Source organism: Rhamphochromis sp. 'chilingali' (assembly GCF_963969265.1).
Source record: "Rhamphochromis sp. 'chilingali' genome assembly, chromosome: 2".
Lineage (NCBI taxonomy): Eukaryota > Metazoa > Chordata > Actinopteri > Cichliformes > Cichlidae > Rhamphochromis > Rhamphochromis sp. 'chilingali'.
In genome coordinates, this window is record NC_137930.1 from 66,921,870 (window position 1) to 66,946,197 (window position 24,328).

General features: G+C 42.1%; 1 protein-coding gene across 1 annotated transcript in view; it reads left to right on the forward strand.

Annotated features, from left to right (window-relative positions):
- The window catches only part of tmtc2b (transmembrane O-mannosyltransferase targeting cadherins 2b), an 83,343-nt gene that overhangs the window by 25,665 nt on the left and 33,350 nt on the right, over positions 1 to 24,328 (forward strand). Inside the window, exon 2 of the mRNA XM_080871115.1 lies at positions 12,465 to 13,041. Coding sequence (XP_080727241.1) covers positions 12,465 to 13,041 — 577 coding nt within the window. The remainder of the gene's footprint in view (positions 1 to 12,464; positions 13,042 to 24,328) is intronic.

The following is a 24,328-nucleotide window of genomic DNA, read 5'->3' on the forward strand; positions in this document are numbered from 1 at the left end:
GCCAGACGGTGGGGGTGGAGCAAAACAATGTGGATCATGATCACATACTGTAAATACATGAAGACAATCCATTTGACCAAATCTGTTGTTTAAAATAGGCATTACTCTTCGTTACTTTTAGTTAAAGAAGATGATCTCTGTAAGATCAGAGCCTTCTTCTGTAGATGTGGGCGACTTTCTTAAGCTGACCGCCTTTTTGAGGTCTTCATCATAATATTCTGTAACAATATTTCTTGCCCACTTCATGATAAAATCACCTCATGGAGATCTTCGTGTCCATGAACCTGGGACTTTTACAAAACACTGGAAAAACAGACAGAAAATAGCTTTAAAGATAAAATGAACAAATTTACTCCTGTGTTGTTTTTCTGTTTAAAAAACTGTCTCAAAATATCCAGTTGAGTCGTTTTTTCATTAAAAAAGTATCTTAACAGAATTTCCAGTTTTTGTTTTGTCTGACTTAAACGTCAGTTCTGACATATCTGCAGATATCATCTGACACACAGCCGTGGCCTGTTCGTGAGCCGATGGCCCTGAAAGATGCAGATATGGTGGCCTTTTAATAACTCCGAGGCCTCTCGCACAAGCGTGAGCCTCCCTGCTCCCTCAGCTCCTCTTTGCGCTCCGTATGAAATGAAAGGCCCTCTGGTGACTTGTTGATCTTGTTACTCAGAGTGTGAACGCACGGTTAGAATGACTTGTTCACTTCTTTTTTTCACTCAAATGCAATTATGAGTAGCACAGACTTTAAAACTGGAGCTTTTACAGCTGCGTAACATTAAATATCATATTTTACAGCACTGAGACACACGACCTTATCTGAGTTGAATTCAGATGGCTGGCTGCATGGAAACAGGAGTACTGCTGAGCTTCCTGAGCACATCCAGGCTACACTGAGGCATCCATCACTCTGTGTAATAAGCCGTTGAGTGCTGCTTGAAGTGTGCGTGTGTATTTGCAACACAGTGCTCAGTGCTGATGGATACCCAGTGACACTTGTAAGATACGGCCTAAGCATCCAGGACGAGGACTGCGGGATCTCATGAGCAGCATCACCAGCCCTCTGCTCTGTGAACTGTTAGCAGCGGATAATGCGGCTCTAAAGCCTCTTGTGTAAGTGACCTGATCACCAAAGGCAGGGCAGGAGGGGACAGCGAATGACGTAAGTGTCCTCCCATTCTTCCTTCCAATTCTGCTCCGTTTTCTGATCCCGAGCACTCGAGAGGTCAGCTGCTCCTTGCCGTTGACCCTAATTCCTTAAGGAAAGGTTTCCTGGGAAGAGACACTTCTTGCTCCCTTCCCCCTTTTTGGCAGATGACCTGGAAACGGTACGAAGAGCAGCTGACGCAGACGGAGACTGCAGACGAGGCACTTAAGTGCCTGAACTGCGTCGCTGGTTTTATGGTGTGATGAGGGACATTGTTCCATCTGTTTCCTGCTCCTGAAGGCTGCAGCATTTGCAGGCAGATCAGGATGAAGACAAATGAATAAACGGAAGGATGAGTCATCGCTTTATTGTCATGTTATGACAAGTGTTTCTGCTTGAGCGTGTGAGGCTGGAAATATTGACAAGGCCGTTAAATAACGTTGAACATGTTTGTTTGTCAAGGATTTCTATAAACGAATGGGACAAACAATGGGCAGCGTCGCTGACGACGTGTCTTCCTATAACTCGGTTTCCGTTGTTGGCTTCATGCTAATTGTTGTTCTCCCTTCCGAAAGCCATTTGCTTATTAGGTAGGTCTTCTTCTTTCAGCTCGTCGTCTACCTCTGCACTCAAACCCATCTGTCTCTTTCTCTCACCGCGTTCTCTCGTCTTTCTTCCTCCAGCACCTGTCAAATCTATTGTCCTCCTCGGGAGAAGAGTAAACCCAGAGAGGTATGCTCCTGCGACCTGTTGAATGGCCCTCTCCCAACAGGGCAGGTTCCTTTGTTCCTTGAGCCTTTCTTACCAGGTCTTGAAGCAATCAGGAAGGGGGCATCCGTCTTTCCATTGAGGGAGGCGTGGTCCTTGCTGCTTGCTGGGTGTGATTACGGACCACACATGGTCGTGCTCCAGTAACTCACCAAGACCGGGGGCCTCGGTTTGTGGGCACAGACCCCGACTCTGCCTCCTCTCCTTCCAGCCAGCTTCATAAAGCACTCTTCTTCTCAGCCTTTTGTTAGGACCCTTTCACATAGCTGGAGCTATGCGGGATCCTTTGTCCTCCTATCTGGGGGCCCGGTGCCCCAGCGTCCACTCCCTCAGCTTTGTTCGATCCACCTACAATATGTCACCAACAAGTATTTCAGAAATGCAGTGAATACATGTCTTTCTGTCACAGTGAACAGAGCCTAAGTAAAGAAGAGGGGAAAAAGGTTTTTAGTTTCATGTTGCTCTGCTGATGATTGGGGCTGTTTATTGAGATGAGCTGATAGCATTGATGTAATAAAAGGACTAAACTACCATCTCCTTCGTTGTTTTTATGATGCTAGTGAATAAGGAAATTCAAATCTCATGTACAATTGCACTTCAGACAACGTCGCAGCCCGCATCAGTACGTAACTCCCATCACAGCTTTTTTGATCAAACCTGTAGACATATTTATCGTACTTGGGTGAATTAAAAAGCCAAAAAAACAGGCATCAGTCTTGCGTCTGCGTCCTTTATATCTGTCCCTCATGTCTCCACGTTTACTGCGGTGTCTGACTTTGCAAGCATAAATCTTTATGTGCAAAGTGCAAACCTTATTAAGTTTCCTTTTTTTCCTTGTATCTGCAGACTGGAGCCTTTTGATGTTTGACACAAATGTCAGTCAGGTTTTTTTCAGTATATTGCTAATTTAGAAAACTTCTGTCAAGGCCTGCAGCTAGCACCGGTTATTAACACGAGGCATACGGGATGTTAATTTATGTCACTTTATTTATAACCTTATTCTTATTTTAGAAGGATTTCTCTGTAGATATTTTAAAACTGTCATTTTATGGATCTCATTGAGTCATTTACCGGTTTGCTCTGGTTTACCATACGAATGGTTATGACTTATTGGTGCTGCCAGTCTGGCTGAAGAATAAAGCACAGCATACAGTTGTTCATTTCATCAGACCTCTGCACCACATGGTCCTTTATTGTTTCGCGGCTAACCAGAATTACACTACAGAGAAACCTCAAAGAGAACTTGGGTAGAAGAGACCTTGAAAAAAAGGATTTCTTGTTTAACCCGTTCAGGTCACTGTGCTGTCGGCAGCATTCAACGCAGTTTAAAACATACATTTTTAGCGTGTAAAATGTTAAACTCGCTTTACTGACCAACATTTCATTGCCAGACACGGTCTGTGACATCACACCATCTTTTACAAACTTTTGTAAATCTGTAACATTTATCTTTTATTTATTTTAAAATATGAGCTTACCACAGGGAAAATGATCCAATCGAGCAACTCCCCCTGTGGAGTCACATGGCTGATTATTTACGCAGCCTCTTTAGCAACCAGATCCGCCCTTAGGACAGAGACTATAGATTGATGTTGTGTGATACCTGCTCTCAGACACCCACCCAAACACATCGATTTCTGCTCACGTTAGTTCAAAGCCCGCTGACCTAAAGCTAACGATTAAAGCTAACGATTAAAGCTAGTGATACAGCCTCATCAACTGTTACTTTATTGATATTATTTCAGTGTTTTGTATTTTGTAACCCGGGAGTGTCTGTGTTCAACAGCTGGCTTTGGAAAGCCTGGTAGTGCTGACTGTTGCAGAGCAGCTCAGCATCTTAGTTTGGGATTCAATTTAGCTCGACAAAGGGAACTGAAGAAAATTGCCTCTGAATGTTATTGACTTGGAGAAAAAGATTAGCTGTGGAAAGTCTTTTGTGGAGCAGTGACAGCAGCAACAATACAATACAGAGAAGACATGAAGAAGACATGGCAGGAAACAGTGCTGTTAATAGAGGAAGTTTCCCATTTTTTGCTATTTCAAAGCACAAAGATTAGATTAGATTGTTATGCTTAATTTTATGGGTCTTTCTCTGTTTGCTCTGGTAATTGTATCAGTGTAGCAGTATTCTTTCTTTTGTGATTAAAAAAGAAAAAAAAAAGATTCATTCATCCATTTTCTTACCACCCGTCTAATTCAGGGCCATGCTGGGGGGCCGGAGCTCATGCTACACGAGAATGGAGCAAGAGGTGGGGTATACTGAGAAAGACCCACAGTCCATCACAGGGCTCACACAGAAAAGCAAGCAAACATACTCTCACACCTTTGGACTACTTAGAATGACATGCATATATTTAGACTGTACAAAGAAGCTGGTGTGCCCAGGCACAGGGAGATGATGCAAGAGTTCATTGTGCTAACCGCTGCCACCCAGGAGAAAACAGGACTGTCCAATAAAATCAAGGTGAGATAAGTGAATTTGAAATTATTCACCGTGTCAGTTGAGTGGGGTGAACGTTTTGTACGAAAATCTTCTGTGACACTGGAAAACAAAAAAGGAACTGTGTGTGGACAAGCTCCTCAGTAATAATTGAAGGTATGGCTTAACTGTGCCCCATCAGATTGTTTACTTGTGTTGATTTTTGCACTTTCGAAGTGGAAAAGTAAATGAGGAAATTCAGGGTCTGTAAAAAGCACAGTCCTCGGTTAAGGAGTCAGTGCGGTTTGTGCAATTTAGTGGCTGTAAAAATTCAAATGCGTAAATGAGCCTCTCACAAAAATCCAAATTGACACCATGTGGAAGACAAAGCATTTAAAAACACATAAGAGGCTATTTGGGTTTTTTCGTGGTTATGTTTATGAGTTTACGATGTAAAGCAGTCTCACGCAACGCTGGAGATATTTATGGTAAATGGTAAATGGCCTGTATTTATATAGCGCTTTTCTAGTCCCTAAGGACCCCAAAGCGCTTTACACAACCTGTCATCCACCCATTCACACACACATTCACACACTGGTGATGGCAAGCTACAATGTAGCCACAGCCACCCTGGGGCGCACTGACAGAGGCGAGGCTGCCGGACACTGGCGCCACCGGGCCCTCTGACCACCACCAGTAGGCAACGGGTGAAGTGTCTTGCCCAAGGACACAACGACCGAGACTGTCCAAGCCGGGGCTCGAACCGGCAACCTTCCGATTACAAGGCAAACTCCCAACTCTTGAGCCACGATCGCCCCTTATTTACAGTGAGCTCCATTTGTATTAACAGACAACTTCAGGCCACGGAGATGAGCCTCGTTTTATTTCAGTCATTTTTTCCCATCTTCCATATTCATGGACAAACCTCGTTTATCAAGCAGAAGCTGAGACTGTTGTTGATCTTCAAAGTATTAACTTCAGCAAACTAATCTTTCGTTTCCAGTTTCAGTTGAAATTAATAACAGATTACTCTTCATCACTGTGCACAGCCTTACACTCACACTGGTTATCTAAAGGGAAGCAAACACTAATGCAGTCCAGTCTGTCATAGACAGATCTGTGCTGAGTCCTGACGGAGCACCGGAGGCCCATCCCTCCACATTAACACCGACAGCAGCCTCATTACTATCACGTGGCTGTTGATTTGGGCTCTCTGTGAATCTGCTACATGTGCATTCAATTAGCACTGGAGTCCAAATGGGAGCACTAAGAAAGGCTGGGTTGAGAGCAGTGTGAGAACACTGGCCTGTTGTCATAGTATCTAATCAATTAGTCAGCGCTGCATCCTTGAATGCTGCCATTCATTAATGCAGTGATTCTTTATATATTTAAATTGTTGACTGCAGCATGTTTACTACATATAAGGCCCCGCCCTCTGCAGCTTTGTCATATTTGTTCGCATTTGATTGATCGCAAGACTTCTTGAAAATAGCCACTAACCGCTATGCCCAGAGAAGACGGGCTCTGTGAGCACGGCTGCATTAAAGGAGCTTCTTCATATTTAAACAGACATAGCCGTGAGATCTGAGACGAGGCGCAGCTGGTTCTAATACTGAAGATATAAGATGCTAGGGGTACTAAAGATGTCTTCTCCTTTCTGCTCTGTTGGCATTCTCAAAGGCCCTTCCTGCTATTAAGCTCCCCTGCCATAAACATCACTGAACAGAGGTCTCTGCAGTGATGCTCCGTGATTCATGCTCAACCTTCGGGGCTGCTGAGTCTCGTAAAATGCCTTCGTGTAAAAAGGGAAATATGATGGCAAAACGCTAGATAGATGAGCAAATGCACTCATGTGTTGCTTTTCTGCATACATGAACTCTTCCACAGGATTTTTCCATCTTGCTGTGGTTGTTCCATCCATCTGATGTGGGCTGGAATGAAAAGCTCCATGCTTCATCATACTCCCAACCCGAGCGAGAATGCCTAAATAGCCCAATAATGGCTGAAGGGGTCGTATACGCAAACTGAGGAAGAGTAGGTTCTCTGCTGCTTCGCAGTGTGAAAGATGCACCCTGAACACGAGAGAAGGAACAAGTCAAACTAATTTATTACCGTGTGCCCAAGAAGGTCAGAGCACGACAAAAGCCCCCTGTTGTGAGGAAGAGTGCTGTGAAGTGGCCCCCTCCAAGCAGGGCCTGTGTGACTACCACGGCATTAGACATGGGTCAGCGTTGGGGGAAAATGCAGTTGGAATAGTCTGAGGATAACAATTTTAGTCTTGTTGGGCTGTGACATTTATTTTAAAACACTCAGTGGAACTAAACTTAATGGAAACATTTCCAGATTTTGTCTTAATTTGGTAAAAAGCCCAAAAAGACGCCGCGCGATTGAATGTTTCAGATTAGCACTGACACTTTAAACATGTTAACATGCTAAAGCGAGCAGTTCCTTACAGAACAGTCGACACAAAAGAGAAGAGTTAGTGCTTGAGAAAGAGAGGCATGTGTGTGAGAGAGGGGAGTACAGGGGTGACCCAGCAGCTCTTTGCTGTCTCTCTCAGCCCTGCACATGCTGACAGATTTATTAGATGCAATAATCAGAGTTTATATCACTCAGCTCTGCACGGGCAGCTCCTCATAATTGTCTCTTGCACCTGGAATAAACCATAAACATCACACAACTTTACACTTGGCCCGAAAATGTGACATTTAGATGATTTACTCAGAATTCTGTGGCTTTGGACAGTGATTGAGGGTCCGTGTTGTCTTTTGAAGATCGCCAACATCATTCTTTAAAACGGAAAGACAATATTTTATCCTTGTGATGCATTTTTTCCCTGAACCGAAGCTATTCGGGGAAAATTTTACTTCTGTTTTTAAATGCACAGGTTAGTAAGCACACCCTTGGGATGCAGTACTAGATTGGCCGGATTCTTATTTTGTCAGTTCTGTTTTGGCCAAATAGAAGTGTGATTCACTGGTTGGTTCGATGGTTTGCTGAGCTGATCAGTATTCAGCTCACACCCTGCTGTGGCCATCCTGTACCCCACTGAAAGGCTGATCAGGGATGCTAGGCAGCAGGCAGGGGTATTCAGTGAGCTCTCTGCAAGCTCACTGGACGAGCCTGGCCCACTTCAGACTCAGTGTCCCAGTGTTTGCTTGTCTACTGTGCCATGAAATGGAGTAAGGGTCCATGACTGTGCCAGTGAAGCAATGCAAATACACTGCTCGGGGGGAAGACCTGGGGAGGCTTAGGAGTGCTGCTGGGTGATTTGGACACAGTGTTACTTGCTACACTCTGAAGACCACTTAGATCCTTTTGAATGAGTTTGTCTTTATTTTTTTATTGTGTGTGCATATTAAACATAGTTTTTAAACTTTAAGCGCAGATTAGAGCAAACTATCCACAGTACTGGAGTGCATGTCCATTAGAAGAAAGTAAGAATATAGATCAAAGGAAACGGGCAATATAAACTTGGGTGCACCACCAGTAATTAAACTCTTCAACATACATAGGAGACTGTAGAGCTAGGCTCAAATTATATCCACGTAATTGGCAGGAACCACGATTTCCCTCATCTCTAGCCGCCACTTTGCCTACAAAGCCACCGGCTCATCCACCCTTACCCTCATCAATTAAAGTGACTGAACGGGATCCACAGTAAGGAGTGACAGTGCTCTTAATTTTCTTTTAATATTTATTGAACTTGTTTCCAATTTTCAATTCTTATCAATTACATTAAAATGAAGAAGACTGAAATATCCGTAATGTTCACTCGGGCCGTTTTAAGAAATGGTGTTATAAACATGCTAATCACATGTGTCAAGTGGAAGAAAGAAGCTATTCATTCATGACAATGGGGATTTTATGGTGGGCCCCAGCAGTGTGTTGGCTTCAGCAGATACCCCACAATGGCACTGGCTCTGTTTGTCTTCTTGAACTGTCGTCTCTTTTTCATGCATAATCTATGAAATCAGTCACTGGCTCTTTTAAACTGCAGTGATAATGAAATTTGGTTTAAGATGCAGAATGTGTGGGGATGTAAAAGCAAGCCAAATCAAATAACTTGTTTTTGCTCAGCTGAAATTACACTTACACGTTCTTGTTAATATTGTTTATAGATTTATTGTAGATCCCTGTTGTTGATGCTTGATTTGGCAACGATTTTACGCCAGATGCCCCTCCAGATGCAACCGTCCCCATTTATCTGGGGTCGTAACCAGCTCTATTTATTTCTTTATTTATCCTTCTAGTCAATTAAAAAGTAGAAAACGCACTCATGCATATACGAAGTGTAACCTAGTGGGAGAATGACCGGGTAGCGTGCTCATGAGAAGGAAAACTGGAAAGAACGCTTGGGGAACAGAGAGTGGGCTACCACTGCGTCTGAGTGGGGAGACCGAAAATACCAGTGAGCTTCGTTTAGATATCGAATCTCCACGATGACATAAAATTGGCAGATCTTCACCAAACTCTCTTCTTTTTACATGCTGAAATCTTAATAAGTATTTTATTCTGAAAGGGTAACTTTGTCTCCAGTGTACCGGCGTCCAGGCTGAGAGTTCTTTAGTCTGATCTTCATCACCTGATTGAATTAGAATCCGATGAGAACGCCTGACTCGTACAAAGATTCCTCTTACTAGTAAAATTCAAGTGTTCCACTTTGTAAAATTGGTTATTGAAATGCTTCCTATTTGCTTCTTGAGTGCTGCTGAATATTTTTTCTTCATAGGCATACGAGGCACTTGGTACTTTACAAAAACCTTTACTCTTGTGTAATTTATTTCTGGTCACATGCCCAGCCTGGATGCATTCTGTGGGGAGAATGGTTTGCCTATTTTTATGTCATTTTCCTTCAGGCTTTGGAGGATTTAAAAAAGGAGGGGGTGGTTAGTTTGGTCATACAGCTGTGTTTCCCTTATGGCTTCATCTCAAATTCATTGAGTACTTGTCATCAGGATTTTCCCTTTACATGTCCTTGGATTTCAATCTCCTTTTTAATATCCAGGCTTGTCTCCTATGTGCTGCTTAGTCTCAACCATAAAGAGCCAATCAATCTTGAATGTTCGATGGCCTTACGTGGAATCCTGCAGTCATTAGATGTGGATATTTTTCTCCACCCTGCTCCTTCTGCATTCTTATTATACATGAAATTGTTCCAGTAGCTCTTCTCTCTTGATCTGCCTAAGAGAGTAAGGAGATGGGGAGATTTCTCATGGATGTGCTGCTTTTATTCTGGGTTTATAATTGCATTGTGTGGTCATAGCAGACCTCTTCCAAGGCCGGTAGTCCACTCATCTTTAATATGTAATTTGTAACCAAACCCATGATAATAATCTTTGCTTCCAAAACACAGCATCAAAATGGGATTTTTCCCTGGCTCGTGACCCCTCGACCATATCTCACAAAATTCAGCCTTGTAGGTTCTCGCAAACAGGTAGACACAAAGAAAAGTAGGGATTTTTTTTCTTTCTTTCCAAGTCAACCATGAACAAAGAGTCTTTGACAAACCAGAAGGACTGACTGATGTATACGAGAATCGGTCCGTGCCCCGGCAGCTTTCAGAAGTGGTGTGAGAATGGAAATGATAATTTTTGTAAAGCGACGAGGAGGAGTTAGTCAGGCATGTGATATAAACAGACTCCATGCTGTCTTTATTTTCTCAGTTCAGCGGGGTCACACACACATTCTTGTTTTGGTGACCTTACACTTTTCTAAAAATATTGAGTTTAGGAAATGTTTTTAACATCTCTCAGGTTTCTAGTTTCACCACAATTATTCCAATTGGTCGCAGCATGCGTAGTAGAACACACACTCCAGGCTCACGAGCCTTAACAGCCTTTTTCTTCTTGTTAAATATTTCATGCTGTGTAAGTAAACACGCCGTTTCGTAAATAATCAAAAACTTTGCTCATATAAAAAAACAAATCTCAACAGGGATAAAAGCGCAGTTTCTGACACGACCCTGTTTCAGTCCACATTCTGACAAGAAAACAAATGTGACCGATTAAAGCACGTGAATGAGATCCAGACAACTTGTGGAGGAACTGAGGATGGTAGCCAGAAGCAGATGATTGAGAAAGAGTAATGGGAGGTAGAAAAGTTTTTCTGAGGCTTCTCTTGTTAGTGGCCACATGATCCGTCTGTTCCTTCGGGAGTCGGAGTACAGGCTGGCGGTTGGAGGAGGAATGTGCTCTCGCCTGGAAAAGGCTCGCAGTGCACAGAGAGGTCCTTCCTGCTGCCAGCTCTACCGAGGAATGGGCCCAGCCAACAACAGAAACTGAACCTTCCTCTCCAGCTGGCCTCTTAGCTGGTGCAGCAATGGGATTTTGCTTGTTGCAAAGTGGATTGTGATGTCACACCTCCTCTTTCTCTGTATTCCTCGATTCCCTGCTTGTTGAGTGTGTTAGGTGCTCACTTGCCTCTGTGACATATAAGAAAGAGACAATCTCAGAAGTGAGCCCTGGCACGGTGGCTCAGTGGGTCTTTGCCTGCCTCACATCGGCTTCTGTCTGTGCTTTGCTGCCAGAAAAATCTGGTGTGGTTTTGAGGCGATATATATTCTATCTGGCCTCTTTGGCTCCACCGCACTATGCAATGGAAAAAGAGTACACTCTATCCAGAATGGCTTTGAGATGTAATTGAACCATAATGCCTCTTATGTGAGGATTTTGCAGAGGAATGAAGATCTCGCTTGACAAATGGGCCAGAGAAAACGAACTGGCGTATCTGAGGGGTGAAGTGTAGAGTTGGGCTACTGACTCGTGAGCCTGCTTCTTCAGTGTGACTGGAGAAGATTGGGAAAAAATCCAGTCATTTGTCTGCTGACATTCAAGGCATTTCTATTATATCCCTGTTGATTATTTCCATGCCCTTTCCAACATCCTGCAGCCTGTAGTTTCCTTAGATCCATCATAGGTGGAGCTATTTCTGCTCACCAGTTTCACAGAGACTGGGTGATGGATCATTTTGTGATTTGATGAATGCTGAAGTGCACCTCACCAAACTTCTCATGAGCTTTCTGCTATTGAGAGCTGGGCTTGTGCCAAGGTGTTCTGCTTAAAGTCTCAGAGTGGCCGAGGAAGCAGTTCATTACCTTTGAGACAACTGGGTTTTTATACATAATTTCTTCTCAAATTTGTGTTTATTTTAATCATATATTTAAAAAAACTGCTCATCATGAGGTGTTGAACACTCCGTCTCACCTTCTCCCATCTGTCTCCAGACTAATCGTGTGTTAACCGTGAGGAGAGATTACAATGGGGTGCACTTGGCTTGTTATCACCTGTCATGCACCACCTATCACATTTGCAATTACACCGCTACGCTTTTTTTGATGTCTTTGTTTGATTTGAAGAGTCGATAAATCATCAGCAGATAAAAAGCAGCAGAGGTTTGACGAGCTGTCGGACACTTTGTAGTGTGACAGAAGAGATAGGAAATCAGTTTACATCTATGTAAGGACTCCCGTAGGGAGAAATGTGCCTTCCTTTGCCCCTTACTTGACCCCTGTCGGCCGTGCCCACAACCACTGACACACAGCTTGTGGCTAATGTAGCAGCATTAGGATAGGTCATGTAGCTTCAACCCTGTCAGGGGATGTCTAACTGGTCTTTTATTTGGTGGCCACGGCTGCCAGCAGAGGCCAAAATTACACATTAAATGTTTTAATTTGTACTTACTCATGGACACTTACCTCGATTTTTCTAAAAATCTGTTCCTTCGGTCTCTGCAGCAGAAATCAAACTGGTGTCGTCTCAGTCTACCGTATTTCTTAACTTCAGAAAATTACACACCGGATGTCTGTATTTGTGGGTTTGGGTGTGGTTCTCTTGCTTAAATCCCAAAGTGGTGGTGGCAAAGATGCCCAGTACTTAAAGTTCGCCGTTTGATTTTCTGTGTGAATGCCACATGACCACACGTTCAGGCATTGCCTGTAGAAACCCACAGCAGCAAATAATGTCTTCAGTTGTCACACGTTTGTTGAATGTCAGAGACCAGTAGTCTTTGTAGTACTCAACGCAACATTCAGATCAAATACTGATTGATCTGTCCGTGTAGATAACTATTTTCTTGTTTTGTTGCAATCAGAAGTTCTTGTCTGACCATTTTTTCTCTCTCTCTTTACAGCCGTGCAATTAAGACCAATCAGGACCTGCTTCCAGAGACGCCCTGGACAAACATCTTCTACGATGATTTCTGGGGCACCTTACTCACACACAGCGGCAGCCATAAGTCTTACCGACCCCTGTGTACCCTCTCCTTCCGCCTTAATCATGCTGTGGGTGGGCTGGAGCCTTGGGGTTACCACCTGGTTAATGTGGTCCTCCATGGGGCTGTGACAGGCCTGTTTACCTCACTCGCTCGCCTGCTGCTCGGAGGAGGACTGTGGAGCCTACTGGCTGGCTTGCTCTTCGCCTCTCACCCAATTCACACCGAGGCAGTGGCAGGTGTAGTCGGCCGAGCCGATGAAGGTGCCGCCCTTTTCTTCTTGCTGTCCCTGCTGTGTTACATACGTCACTGTAGGCTGCGGGGGTGTGCTGGGTCCTGGCGGCTCGTGGCCTGGTTCCTTGGTAGCTTGGGTTGCGCCGCCTGCAGCATGCTCTGGAAGGAGCTCGGAGTAACCGTTCTGGCTGTATCAGCGCTGTATGACGTCTGCGTTTTCCACAGGCTCAAACTGCGACAGATCATTGTGCTCCTTTACAAGGTAAACTGTTTGTTCTGTTGGAGTTTTTTGGCCATTCATGTTTGCAAAACAAGGTAAGCCTTTTAAAAGTGAAGTCCATGTTTAATCTGAACTGGGCTGCCCCCTTCCATATCGTCTCTTTGTGCAGCGATTCAGAAGGATCACTCAGTGCTCCTCTTATGTTTAAATTGCAAATTACTAATCCTCTCACAAGTGGGCTGTTTTTATGCAATGGACATTGGAGGTTTTCTCCATTTTTCTGTGTGTGTGTGTGTGTGTGTGTTTGTGTATTCAGATGACGTGCAGCGATAAAAAGAGATGGAAATGAAAATATTTTTCAGGAGAAACAGCTAAGATAACAAAAAGCGATGGTCATTTTATATTTTCTTGTCGCCTTTGAAGCATCCAGCCATTAAGAAGCCCTTTTCCCCCAACAGCTCCTGTCAGAAGTATTTACTATTTGCTGTCTACTTCCTGTGACATCCCTGAATCCCTACCCATCATCACAAATTCAATGAGACATGTGCACAGATGTGACAAAAGTGTTCCAGAGGAGCCAATGAAAGGGGATCTTTCTTTTGGAAATGCTGTGTGGTAAGGAGGGACTGTGGTCAGCAAGGCCGTATGTAAAACATAAGACAGACAGATGAAACGATAAAAAGCAACGAAGAAAATGAGAAGCCTCTCCTTTTTAGTGTGCAGCATAGTCTAAAAATGATGGTTGCGGGACTCTAGCTTCATGTCCAAGCTGTCCTCTCATGATTTAAGCCTTATCAGACTCCCGGTGTTGTCTGGAATATTGCCCATCCATTGCGGCAGGCGGACAGACCTGCTAATGGCTTGTCAGGCATGGCTAGACCAGAAAGGAAACGGGGCCAAAAGGGCTGCAGGAGATGATGCCTCAAAGCTGACAGTTTTTCTACTTTTGATTGAAAGTCCAAAAACCCTGCTGATCCAATTGTCTTTGCAGGAAAACAAAATCCACTGGAACATAGTTACAGTTCTGGCACAGTGCAGGCCCTATAGATGTCTTTCATGGTTTGCCATCATGGCAGCTAAATTGGCAAACATCACCGGGGTCAGATATGCTCTGCTGCTGCGCTGCTCATCCAGCGTAGCTTCTGTAGCTCGGTGTGTTGCCAAAGTGCTTTACATAAAAATGTTTTAAGCTTTTTACAGATATTAAAATAGAATAAGAGTCATGTATTTCTTTGAAGTAAACAAGGTTGCAAAATTAAAAAGAGAAGTGTTAAGATTTGTCTGCAGCATGTTTCTTTGTTTTTGCAGGAAATGACAAATAAAGGCCGTCCGTCCCATTGCTGTTACTTTGTCTTATTGGTGCTGAGCCAGTCAGAGACGTGTAAAATCGAAATACAAGGTTTTTTATCAGCTCTATAAAAGAGGACACGCCTGTGTAATGCTGCTACAATGGGTGTGGTGTGGTGTGTCAGCTTTTCTCAGTACTAAAGTGTTTATTTCTACTGTAGCTGTCATAACAGAATACAAGTCACATCTGTCATTTGCTTCAAAGATTGTCTTGCAGTTGTTTTTCAAGAATTGCAAAGCCACTTAAAAGTATGCAATTTATTAACAGTAAACTTTGCCCGAGTATCCTCGTGGTGTTTGCATCAATCAGATCACCTTTCTTTAAAGCAGTGTCACGGGTGCTCAGTCACTCAAAGTCAAAACAGCTTAAAACTGGTATGAAAAAATAACAGATCTTTGCAAGACAAAGAGAAGTCAGGTCGCAGTGGGTTATTGTGCATTGAGGAGACAAATAAGGAGCTGTGGGCTGTCAGGCACACGGGGAAAACAAAGTTTTTTTGAGGCAAGACTGTAAAAAAAAGCATATTTTTTGGAAGTGAGTTTGCTTGATTTTCCTAACTTTAGCTGACAACCATCATTATCGTAGCATATCATTTAGTCACACCACAGACAACATAAAAGCAAGAACAGCCAGAGACCTGTCATCATCACTTCAATCATGTTAACTCGAGACGTTTCCTTCTTATATGAACGTCTGTGATGAAATGCTGCAGTACTGTATTCTCGTGAGTACGTATGTATGCGAGTCTCGTGACCCAATCGCTTACCCAAATGGCAAACAGTTCATTACTGCACCGTGTACATTTGTCTCTCTCTCCGTGGAGCGAGGCAGTCACTTTGAGTAATGGTACGCGAGGGGGACTTATTCCTCAGGGCGAGTTGAGCCTTCAGCCGCCCATATGAAATTTAAATTGTATACAGCGTTGCAAATGACGATCGCAGTGAAAATAAATACAGTTTGCGCTTTAAATTGCGGGTTGAGATTTATCAGGTGCTGAAAATCTGGCTGCTAAGTACCCACAGTGGCACATTAATATTCTGTGATAAGAGGGAAACTAGGCATAAAATGCAAGAGAGAGGATCTGTCAGCCTGTCCTGGCTTTTTCCACGTTTGATTTCAAGGAACTATTCTTCATTCAGGTTAAAGAGGCGGGCTCGGTGAATGACTGACACGCCGTAATGGGCACTATATATTTTATCGCCAAGCTCCACTCAGCTGGAGTCATTTGACATTTAGTGTTGCTTATCTGATTGTGGCGCACAGTCAATTACATTAGAGTTTTATATCTGCTGCAAATCTCCCTTTGTGTCGTTGCGGCTTCTGTGTGCAGTTTAAAGAGTGCAGGCAGTCGAAACTCGGCGTCACTGTAATTCCATGTAGGTTCATAACTCATCTCATCGAGACTTTGACTGCAGACTCTCTGCATACAAATCAGAGGCAGGAGCTAATGCATGGGTATTATCTTGACTGATTTTTTTTTTCTCGTAATGTGTTGAAATTTGCATAACAGATCTGGGTGCATGAGAATTATGTGCATATGATGCAATATGTAAAACTAGAGCTACTAGTGTCTTTTTCTCTGAGCCTCATAATATACTTCCTTTCTGATCGTGCATGTTCACAGATCGTCTCCTCCTGTACTTTTGTCCCCCAAATAAAACAGTTCTTTCTCCCAGGCTTTTTGTATAGAAGCTGTTCCAGTGACTTTAGTTTGGAACTAAAATGAAATTCAGGACATATTAACTGCTGTAAAACTCTGGATGTGGAAAAAGGGGGTATGCATATTTGTAATTCAACTAGAAAAATTTGCATTTCCTGCGAAAATGCTGTGTGGATGCCGTAACGCTGAAGCTGTCAGCTGAAAATAGCTGAAAAAGATGAAAAGTTGCAAAAAATTGTATGGCGGTGAAGAACTGAAAATTCTGCTGAAAACAAGTGAAGAAGCAGAAATTTTTGCTGAAAAGTGGTGAAAAGCCAAAAATTCTACTGAAAGGGGTAAAGACGGAGAAATTTTTTCTGAAAAGTGATGAAAAGTTTTGCCGTGAGCAGGATTCAAACCTGGCCCTCCTGGTCTCAAGGAAGCTACTCATCTCACTGAGCCAAACTCATTCTCACAAAGAAGAGGTGCTGAAATGAGCAGAAGCTGCTGAGAATTGTGCTGATAAGAGGTGAAAAGGCTGAAAATTTTGCAGAAGAGGTGAATGAGCAGAATTTCTGCAGAAAAGTTTTTTTTCTGAAAACAGCAGAAAAAACTGAAAATTTTGCTGAAAAGAGTTAAAAAAGTTTAACTGTTAACTGAATGAAATGCTGCCATAAGCGGGATTTGAACCCGGGCCTCCCAGTCTGAGGACGGCTGTTCATCTCACTGAGCTAAAACCTAGGTCAACCCAACAAGGAAAATCAGTGACCCCACTGATAATGTGGAAGAAATGGGCAAAAAATATTGCAAAAAAAATTCAACATCTCAAAAAGTATAGAAGTTATGAGCACCAAAAGTCATAGCAAGAAAGAGCAGAATTTTTTAAGATTTGAACGCCGAAAAACGTACGGAAGCAACTTGAAGATCAAGAATAAAGAGAAACAGGAACTCAATAGTGTGGATGCCCTTTGAGGCATCCACACAATTACTATTGGTTACCCACTTTCATACAAGAAAATAGGCTATTGCTGCTAAAGCTGGAAGTTGCAAGGGTTGATAAGCATATTTTTGCAATGTGCATAAAAAAAATCTGTAAAGAGAGAAAACCTAATGTTTAAATTCAATTATTGTTCATGAATTTGATTTATTTGCATTGTGAACATTGAATGTTTCACACATGTTGCATTTGGAATGAAATCAAAGTGTAGGACTCTTTCTGCTTATATTGCTCGCTGCTCTGAAAGAAAGACAATGAAAGAGATTAGAGGGAAACAATAGGTGCAGACGGTAATAAAAAAACAACAACAACAGGTGTTGCATGAGCGTTGATGCCAGATTCATGGTATCTGCAGGCGTACCCCTCGTCCCATCGCCCTCACCTCCAGAATGTAACATTGGATAAGCGGTTGTGAAAATGTCGAACTTACAGTTTGACATGTTTCTTTGAAGAATCTCGCCTTCCCCCACTTACTTTTCCTCCGTGCAGTCATTAGCCTGTGTGCGATTACTGTTGACTGTACCAACACTTACTGTGTTAATATCTGTCACTACTGCCTTGTGCCTACCTTGGCTGCTAATTAGTTCTTTCTAAGACGTGTGATGTCTCCTAATACTAGAAAAAAAAAAGAAAAACCGTCATTAAATTGTTTACTCATGTTGACCTTTACAGTGTTGATACACACCAGTTGCTTTGTGCCTGATTAAAGCTTTTATGGCCATGTGTTGCTATGTGTCCTGCTACTCCAAAGGCAATGAGTTTATAGCATTCAAATGTAGCATAGTTGGCAGTGGCGCATGTTTGGTGTAACCACAGTTTATGTGGAAAAACGTGCTTTTTATGAGACTATTTCCTGCACAGTGTTAGCTAATAGGCTCATTTTCAATAAGAGATACTGAAACGCAATTAAGTGTCCTAATTTAGCTGAGGAAGGAATGCTTTTTAATGTGATCTGACGAATTTATTCCATAGAATAATGCAATAAAGTGTTTGTTCTTGGGACCTGGTGCTCTTTCTTTGTTAGCTCACCAATAAAATACATGTTTAGACAATTGAAGACAGTGAAACTGGCCTGTTTGCAAGTTCTAACAGTGGAGAAAAACAGGACCTGTTAGGACATATACTTCTCCTTCATGAAATGCCTTTCTTTTTATTTAAGGGCCCATTTTTCTTCTCTTTGAATCATGGCCATATTAAACATGTCCTTATTTAACCAAAAACACAGTCTTGATGTTTTTTCACCTTCCTGAAAGTATGCTGTATGAGCATTTTATGCGCCTGAGTTCTTAAGGCCCCGACACCACTGATACGACTGTGTCAAGAGCAATCCTTTGAAGCTACGGTGTCGGAATCTGATGCTTTAAGAGTGTAAAATGGATAAAGAGGAATTGTCTTGGTGATGTCATGTCAATATTGCACAAGCCATAGCAACTCCCAAGTGCACAAGAGTTCAGCTACATCTTTAAAAGAAACATGAGACAGTCCTCTGCAGTCACTTTCAATATCTGACAACGAGACCACTGGAAAGTCATTTCTAAATCTAGGATGAGACCCAGCTGGCCCTTAGCGATTGTCAAAATCACAAGCATCATTTTTTCCTCACCTCTTTGTTTTCTGTTCACGCTTGTATGGTAAGTGCACAAGCATAAGGCGTGTGTGCATGGATGGAACATGTCTGAAGGGTGAAAGTTTTCTTGGACTGAGTGCTCAGGTGTTGTGCAGGTGGTGGGTTCAGCGAGACTTGACCTCATGAGACTGGAGGCGCATGTGGGAGATGTGAGGTCCGTGCACACATACAGCATGTACACGTGTAGTGCGTGTCTACATGCCAGTTTGTGTATGAAACTTATAGAGCCTGTATACAAATGTGACATCCATACATACCCTTGCTGTGCATTAGAAACACAGCCCACCCCACACATTTTAACTGAGGCTCCACAGATGCTCCTCCATGCTCTAATGGCTCCTGTCACAGTGTGATAGATGGAGCCTGGTGGGCTCAGCTAGTGCCCCCTGCCCTCACCCACCTGCTTCTCACGTGGGGAAATACATCCCCACTTCTGGTCTTGATTGGGAGACGGTTAATCGGAAGCATAGATAATGTAAACACATTCATAGAAAACCAGGATTAGTGCTTAGGCTGCATAATTTATGATGTTAGTTGGACATTTGGGGGAAATAGTATTTAATTAAAGACATGAACTGCTTTTATAAGATTGTTGTTGTTATTATACACCTGCAATTATATTAGCTTAGCTCAGCATAAGGACTAAAATAAAGAAATGGTTAGCTTAAATGTTAACCAGGAGAGAGTAATACATTGGGAAAAACATCATTTGATCTCAAACAGTAAGAAAATTAAAAACAAACAAAATGTTACCAGCTGAGCTTTAGAAGGGCTAACTGTGTTAGCTTTGACTTGAACCTTGACATCTTATTCCAAGTTAACCACTTGCTGAAATTTCATTTTGGTTTTGTTAACATTCTCATAGATGTTCTCATCCAACTCAGTGATGCCAACACATTTAATCAAAAGTCAGAATTCTTATTTTAAAAAAAAATGCTGGAAGTGTTTGCTGATACCTTGTCTAACGCCAAAAAACAGCTCACATGCTAGCAGTGCAATATGAGATAAATTCCACACACGTACTACTGAGGCGGGCTTTCAGCCCTTGAATATCTTTCACTTCAGGCTAAAACAGTGCAAGTGCTACCACAGTGATGGAACCTGACTTTGGCTGGCTTTGGCTCAGCGTACCGATCATTAAACATAAGTGAACCTGACAGGCTCGTTGCCAGCGACAGCCAATATCGTGGCCCTGACTATGCTGACAAAAACAAAAAAGCAAAAGATTCATGCTGGTATAAAAACAGATGTGAAACAGTGCATGGGGCTTGAAATATTTCACACTGTCCCTTTCCTCGCTTCTTGCTGAAAACCATTTGTTCTTTTTGTAGCCGGCACGTCTCCGAATCGATAGCGGTTGTTATGTAAGACCTCGGCTCTAAAAAGGAACGTCCCACAGCACCAGTGTCCTACTCTATCCTTCAGTCTTGATGGAGATGTGTATGGATTTACTGTTCCTTCTGTTTCCCCAAAATCATTAAGCTTTCACAAGGAATAATTTATTCAGCCAGACGTATTACAGGGAGTCGCAGTGATGTAATTAACTTCAGTGTATTTGTTTGTTTGTTTTTAATGTTTAGTCAGCATTTAAAGTGAGCTGGCTCCTTCTTTAGATACAGTACAGTAAGGCTGACTGAGACTTTAAAGTTTTGCAAACTATAGTTTCAGTACTGCTTGTTTCAGTTTTTATCCGTGGCTCCTATTTAAGGATCCTTTTATGGTCTCAGCAAATCAACTGGCATATAAAATGAGTCAGTCAGAATTACATTTCATCTAGACTTCCAGCTAACGTGCCGATATAAATGGACTAGCGCAGCCCTGTCATCTCATGTATATTCTTGTTTTTGCCTCTCTTTGAAACGCTTGACTCAGTGTCGTTTAATTTAATTAGGGAAATTGAAAATGGTCACCAAAAATTACACCCCTCAGTTTTACATATAATATAGTTGTTTACAAAAGCGCTTTGTTTTCAGAGGTTTTGTGAGGTATGGTTATGCAAAACAATCAAATCACAGTCAAAATATAAAATGTGGAATGGCTCAGAGTGATGTGGCAGGTTTACAGTACTCCTGGGAAATTTTCTCAAGTGAGTTGTTTGTATTCTTAGTACAGTAAATACAGCTTTTAGGAAGTCTAATCAAAACAAGTGTAATCAGATATCCAGGAAACTTTAAACTGCTGCCATAAATAAAATCATTCACATGCATAACCTGGGCAGCTTGCCACTGTACACAAACTGAAGCAGGAGAAACAAATGACATGAGGTCCAAATTTAGGATTATCAGCGTGGGCGTTCCAAGTAAGATGGACAAGAACTGATGAGAAACTGTGCATCTGCAAAAGAGGAAGAGGGCTGGAATGTGTTAGAAGTGTTAAAGAAGAGCGATGGTAATGGATGCAACAGCCAAGGGACAAAGACAAAGACCCCGGGTCTACTGAAGATAATTTAGGATGTAGAGTCTGTGTGAGATACTTCTGCTGGATGGCCTGTCGCTACCCATGAGACTTCAATCACTGGATGCTATTTAGGAATACACCAAGCTGGTGATGTTGAACTCATCAAATCAGTCAGTCATGAAGGATCCCTCTGGGCATTTTCAAACCATGCAAATCATGTTTTCTTTTAGGGTTTGGGGGTTTTCCTCATCCTCAAAGTCATGTTGCATTAAAAGTCACACACCTGCATATAAGACCAAATTAATAGTGTTTTATCTGCACTAACGTTATAAGATAAAACTATAGGTGAAATTCATCCATAAAGATGACATTTTGGAGTCTGAAGAACTGATTGTTTCAGCTTTTCACTCCCAAACTACTCCAGTAAACTTTTCTCTCTTTTTTGATCTAATTATGTCCGTTTAGAGCTGCTGTTCTCCTCTCAGATTATATGCTCAGCTAGTATTGAAACAAAGAGTTTCATGTGGAGCCAGGAAATTTTCTTCCAGTGTGCTGAACTTGTGATTAAGCACATGCAGCTTGTTGGGCATGCTAACGCAGCCAAGTGTTGCTCTTCAGCTGTTTGCCCCTCATTTCTGGCTGTTCTCTCTAATAATCTCCCGTTCCTTCTTGTTTAGCTGCTGAGTTGCAGGTTTTTTTTGTCCTTAAACATTCAGTCCTCCGTTTGGTGTGGATGGAATCTGGCCCACACCCAGTTCTAGTTTCTCTGTAATGACACACTGGATTGATTGTTGCAGTGGTAAAGCCAAGCCACATTGAACAATCCATCAGTTGTAAACATGGGTTCAGATTGTGAGACGAAGCCTCTTCAACGATGTGATTTGTATTGAGGCTTCAATGGATTAAAGATACCTTTAGAACGTGTTAACTTAGCTGTAAAATATGTAATATCTTAAATCCTTTTATTGCAAAAGAGATGTCAGACCTGCCTGGTTTCTGTGCCAGCACATCTGTGAATTTTTCTGTCACTCCCCGACTCATTGGTAATCTCACCAGATGACGCATTCTGTGAATTGTGTGAAACAATGAGCTGAATCACTCAGTTAAGGTCTGGTGACTGTACTCATCACAACCCCAGTCTTTCCCTTTGAACGGTGTCCTGCTCTCCTGCTTCTTAAAAAAGTCGTTACTTGTGAGTGTCATAGTTAATCTGCCCTTCACTGAATATGTCTTTCACTGTGATAGAGTTCACTATCGTAGTGAACGCAACATAAACGGTGATTTTTGGAGCCGTCTTTGTGTACTCAGGCCAATGAGGTGTGTGTCTGTTGTGCACTCTTTGATGTCTGTAGATTATTGTTGGTGCCGACATGTTTGAAATGGGTCGATTTTCTTTTTTTGTGCTTGTTTGTTCGTTGCTTTTTGTCTTTTCTCAAAGAGCATTTTGAAGTGTTTCTGTGGCCGACTGAGAGCAGGAGTCTCACTCCAAGATTTTCCTTTTTCTAATGTGTAGAAATGTTTGTACTCAATGAAACAAATAAGTGCACACACAAAATTACTGTTGTGTTCAAGAAATGTGCACATGAGCATATTTACTGTGGTATGTCAGTGAATAAAAATTATTCTAAATCAACGCAAACAGTTTCACCTTTGGGTAGAGTGCAGACAGTGCTGAGAGAAGAATGAACCCTGCACTGCTAAAAAGAAGGAGAAGGTCTGACTGTAACACCTGAAACAGTGCCTGAGGAGGAAAATGGGCAAAGCACACCCTCCCATAGTGTCTCCACGGCAGTGAGGATAGTTTAAATTAAATAATACATTTACATTTAATAAATTAAAAAAAATTCTAACATATTGAATTTCCCCTAAGACTCACTGTAAAAACACGACATTAAAAAAGGCTAAAAAACACTGGAAAACTATGACAAAGCATTTGTAGTAGTAGTAATATAAACAGAGCTCCATAGTGCAGTGGTTTACACATTTGCCTAACAAGCTAAAAATGCCCAGTTCAATGTCAATCACTGATGTGTGCTCATACATACATTTATACATATTTTATAAATATATACATATTTCTGTACATTGTTATCTGTATATGCAAATTTCAGTTGCTTATGTATATAGCACCACTTTGTTCCTTCATTTTATATTTGATGTACCCCTTGCTATAAGAGCTGTATAACACCCACATTTCTCATCTATGGGATAATAAAGGTTTATTCTATTCTATTCTATTCTATTCTAAACAGACGTAGTTTTGTGCCCTTCCCATTTAAGAAAACGGCGTGCACTTTTGTTTAAAATGATGATATGTGAGTGTAGCAGTGCAATATGAGGGTTTCAGTCAGGAGCAAGGTGCTCATTCAGACATAAAGCTGATTCAAATACTGTCAGATTAATGGAAATGTGTGAAAGGAGCGAGACTCACAAACAGCCGTCAAAACCAACTGATGATTCAGCTCAGATTCATTTTTAATTGCTTTTTATTTTGTGTCAACTCTTCATCATTATTACACAACAAGTCATCTTTTTGTTTTTTTACTTTACTCGGCTTCTCTCATGCTTATTACTGGCCAGTATTCACAGTAACAAATGACATGCTGTCACTATTTCTGTGGGCAACTGTAACAGGACACACCAGACAGAGTGGTTCAGAAAGTGGTTGACAGAAGGAAGAATGCAATTTCTACAACCAGCATGTGACATTCCTCCGACAGTCTATCTGCTTAGATTTGGACCCTGCTCTGGCTTTGAGTCATTCATTCATGCACCGTAGGAGCTTACTGCCGCTCTAAACCCAACAACACAATGGCTCTGATCTCCCAAATGCATAGTAATGAGAGAGAATCCAAGCATGTACAGAATAAATCTAGTCTGGACACAACTGGCAACATTTTTACTTTTTTTTCATTTATCTTTAAAGTTTCGAACTTGTACTGTAAGCAGCGCGGGGCACACACACGTCTCCCTCCAGCAACAAAAAAATTCCCCCCCTTCAAGCTTGAATCAGCATCTTGTCGCAGCGAATCTGCAGTAGCGGTCACATAGTCTGGTTGGCCCTTGCAGTACAAATAAATATGGGAAACGAAAGCCCAGAAATCGGGAACAGTCGGTTTATTTTTCAAACCATTTCTTTGGTTTCACTCAATAAATATTGTCTGTGAAACGTTAAGGCTTTGAGTCCACTTTGGTTTTCCATTGTCATTATGTTCTTATTGTTTGGGCAGCCTGACCATTTTGCCTTTTCCAGTGTGTATACAGAGTATAGAAGGTGATTTTAGAGTCGTTTCATTCTTTGTTTCTCAGATGTGACCCAGC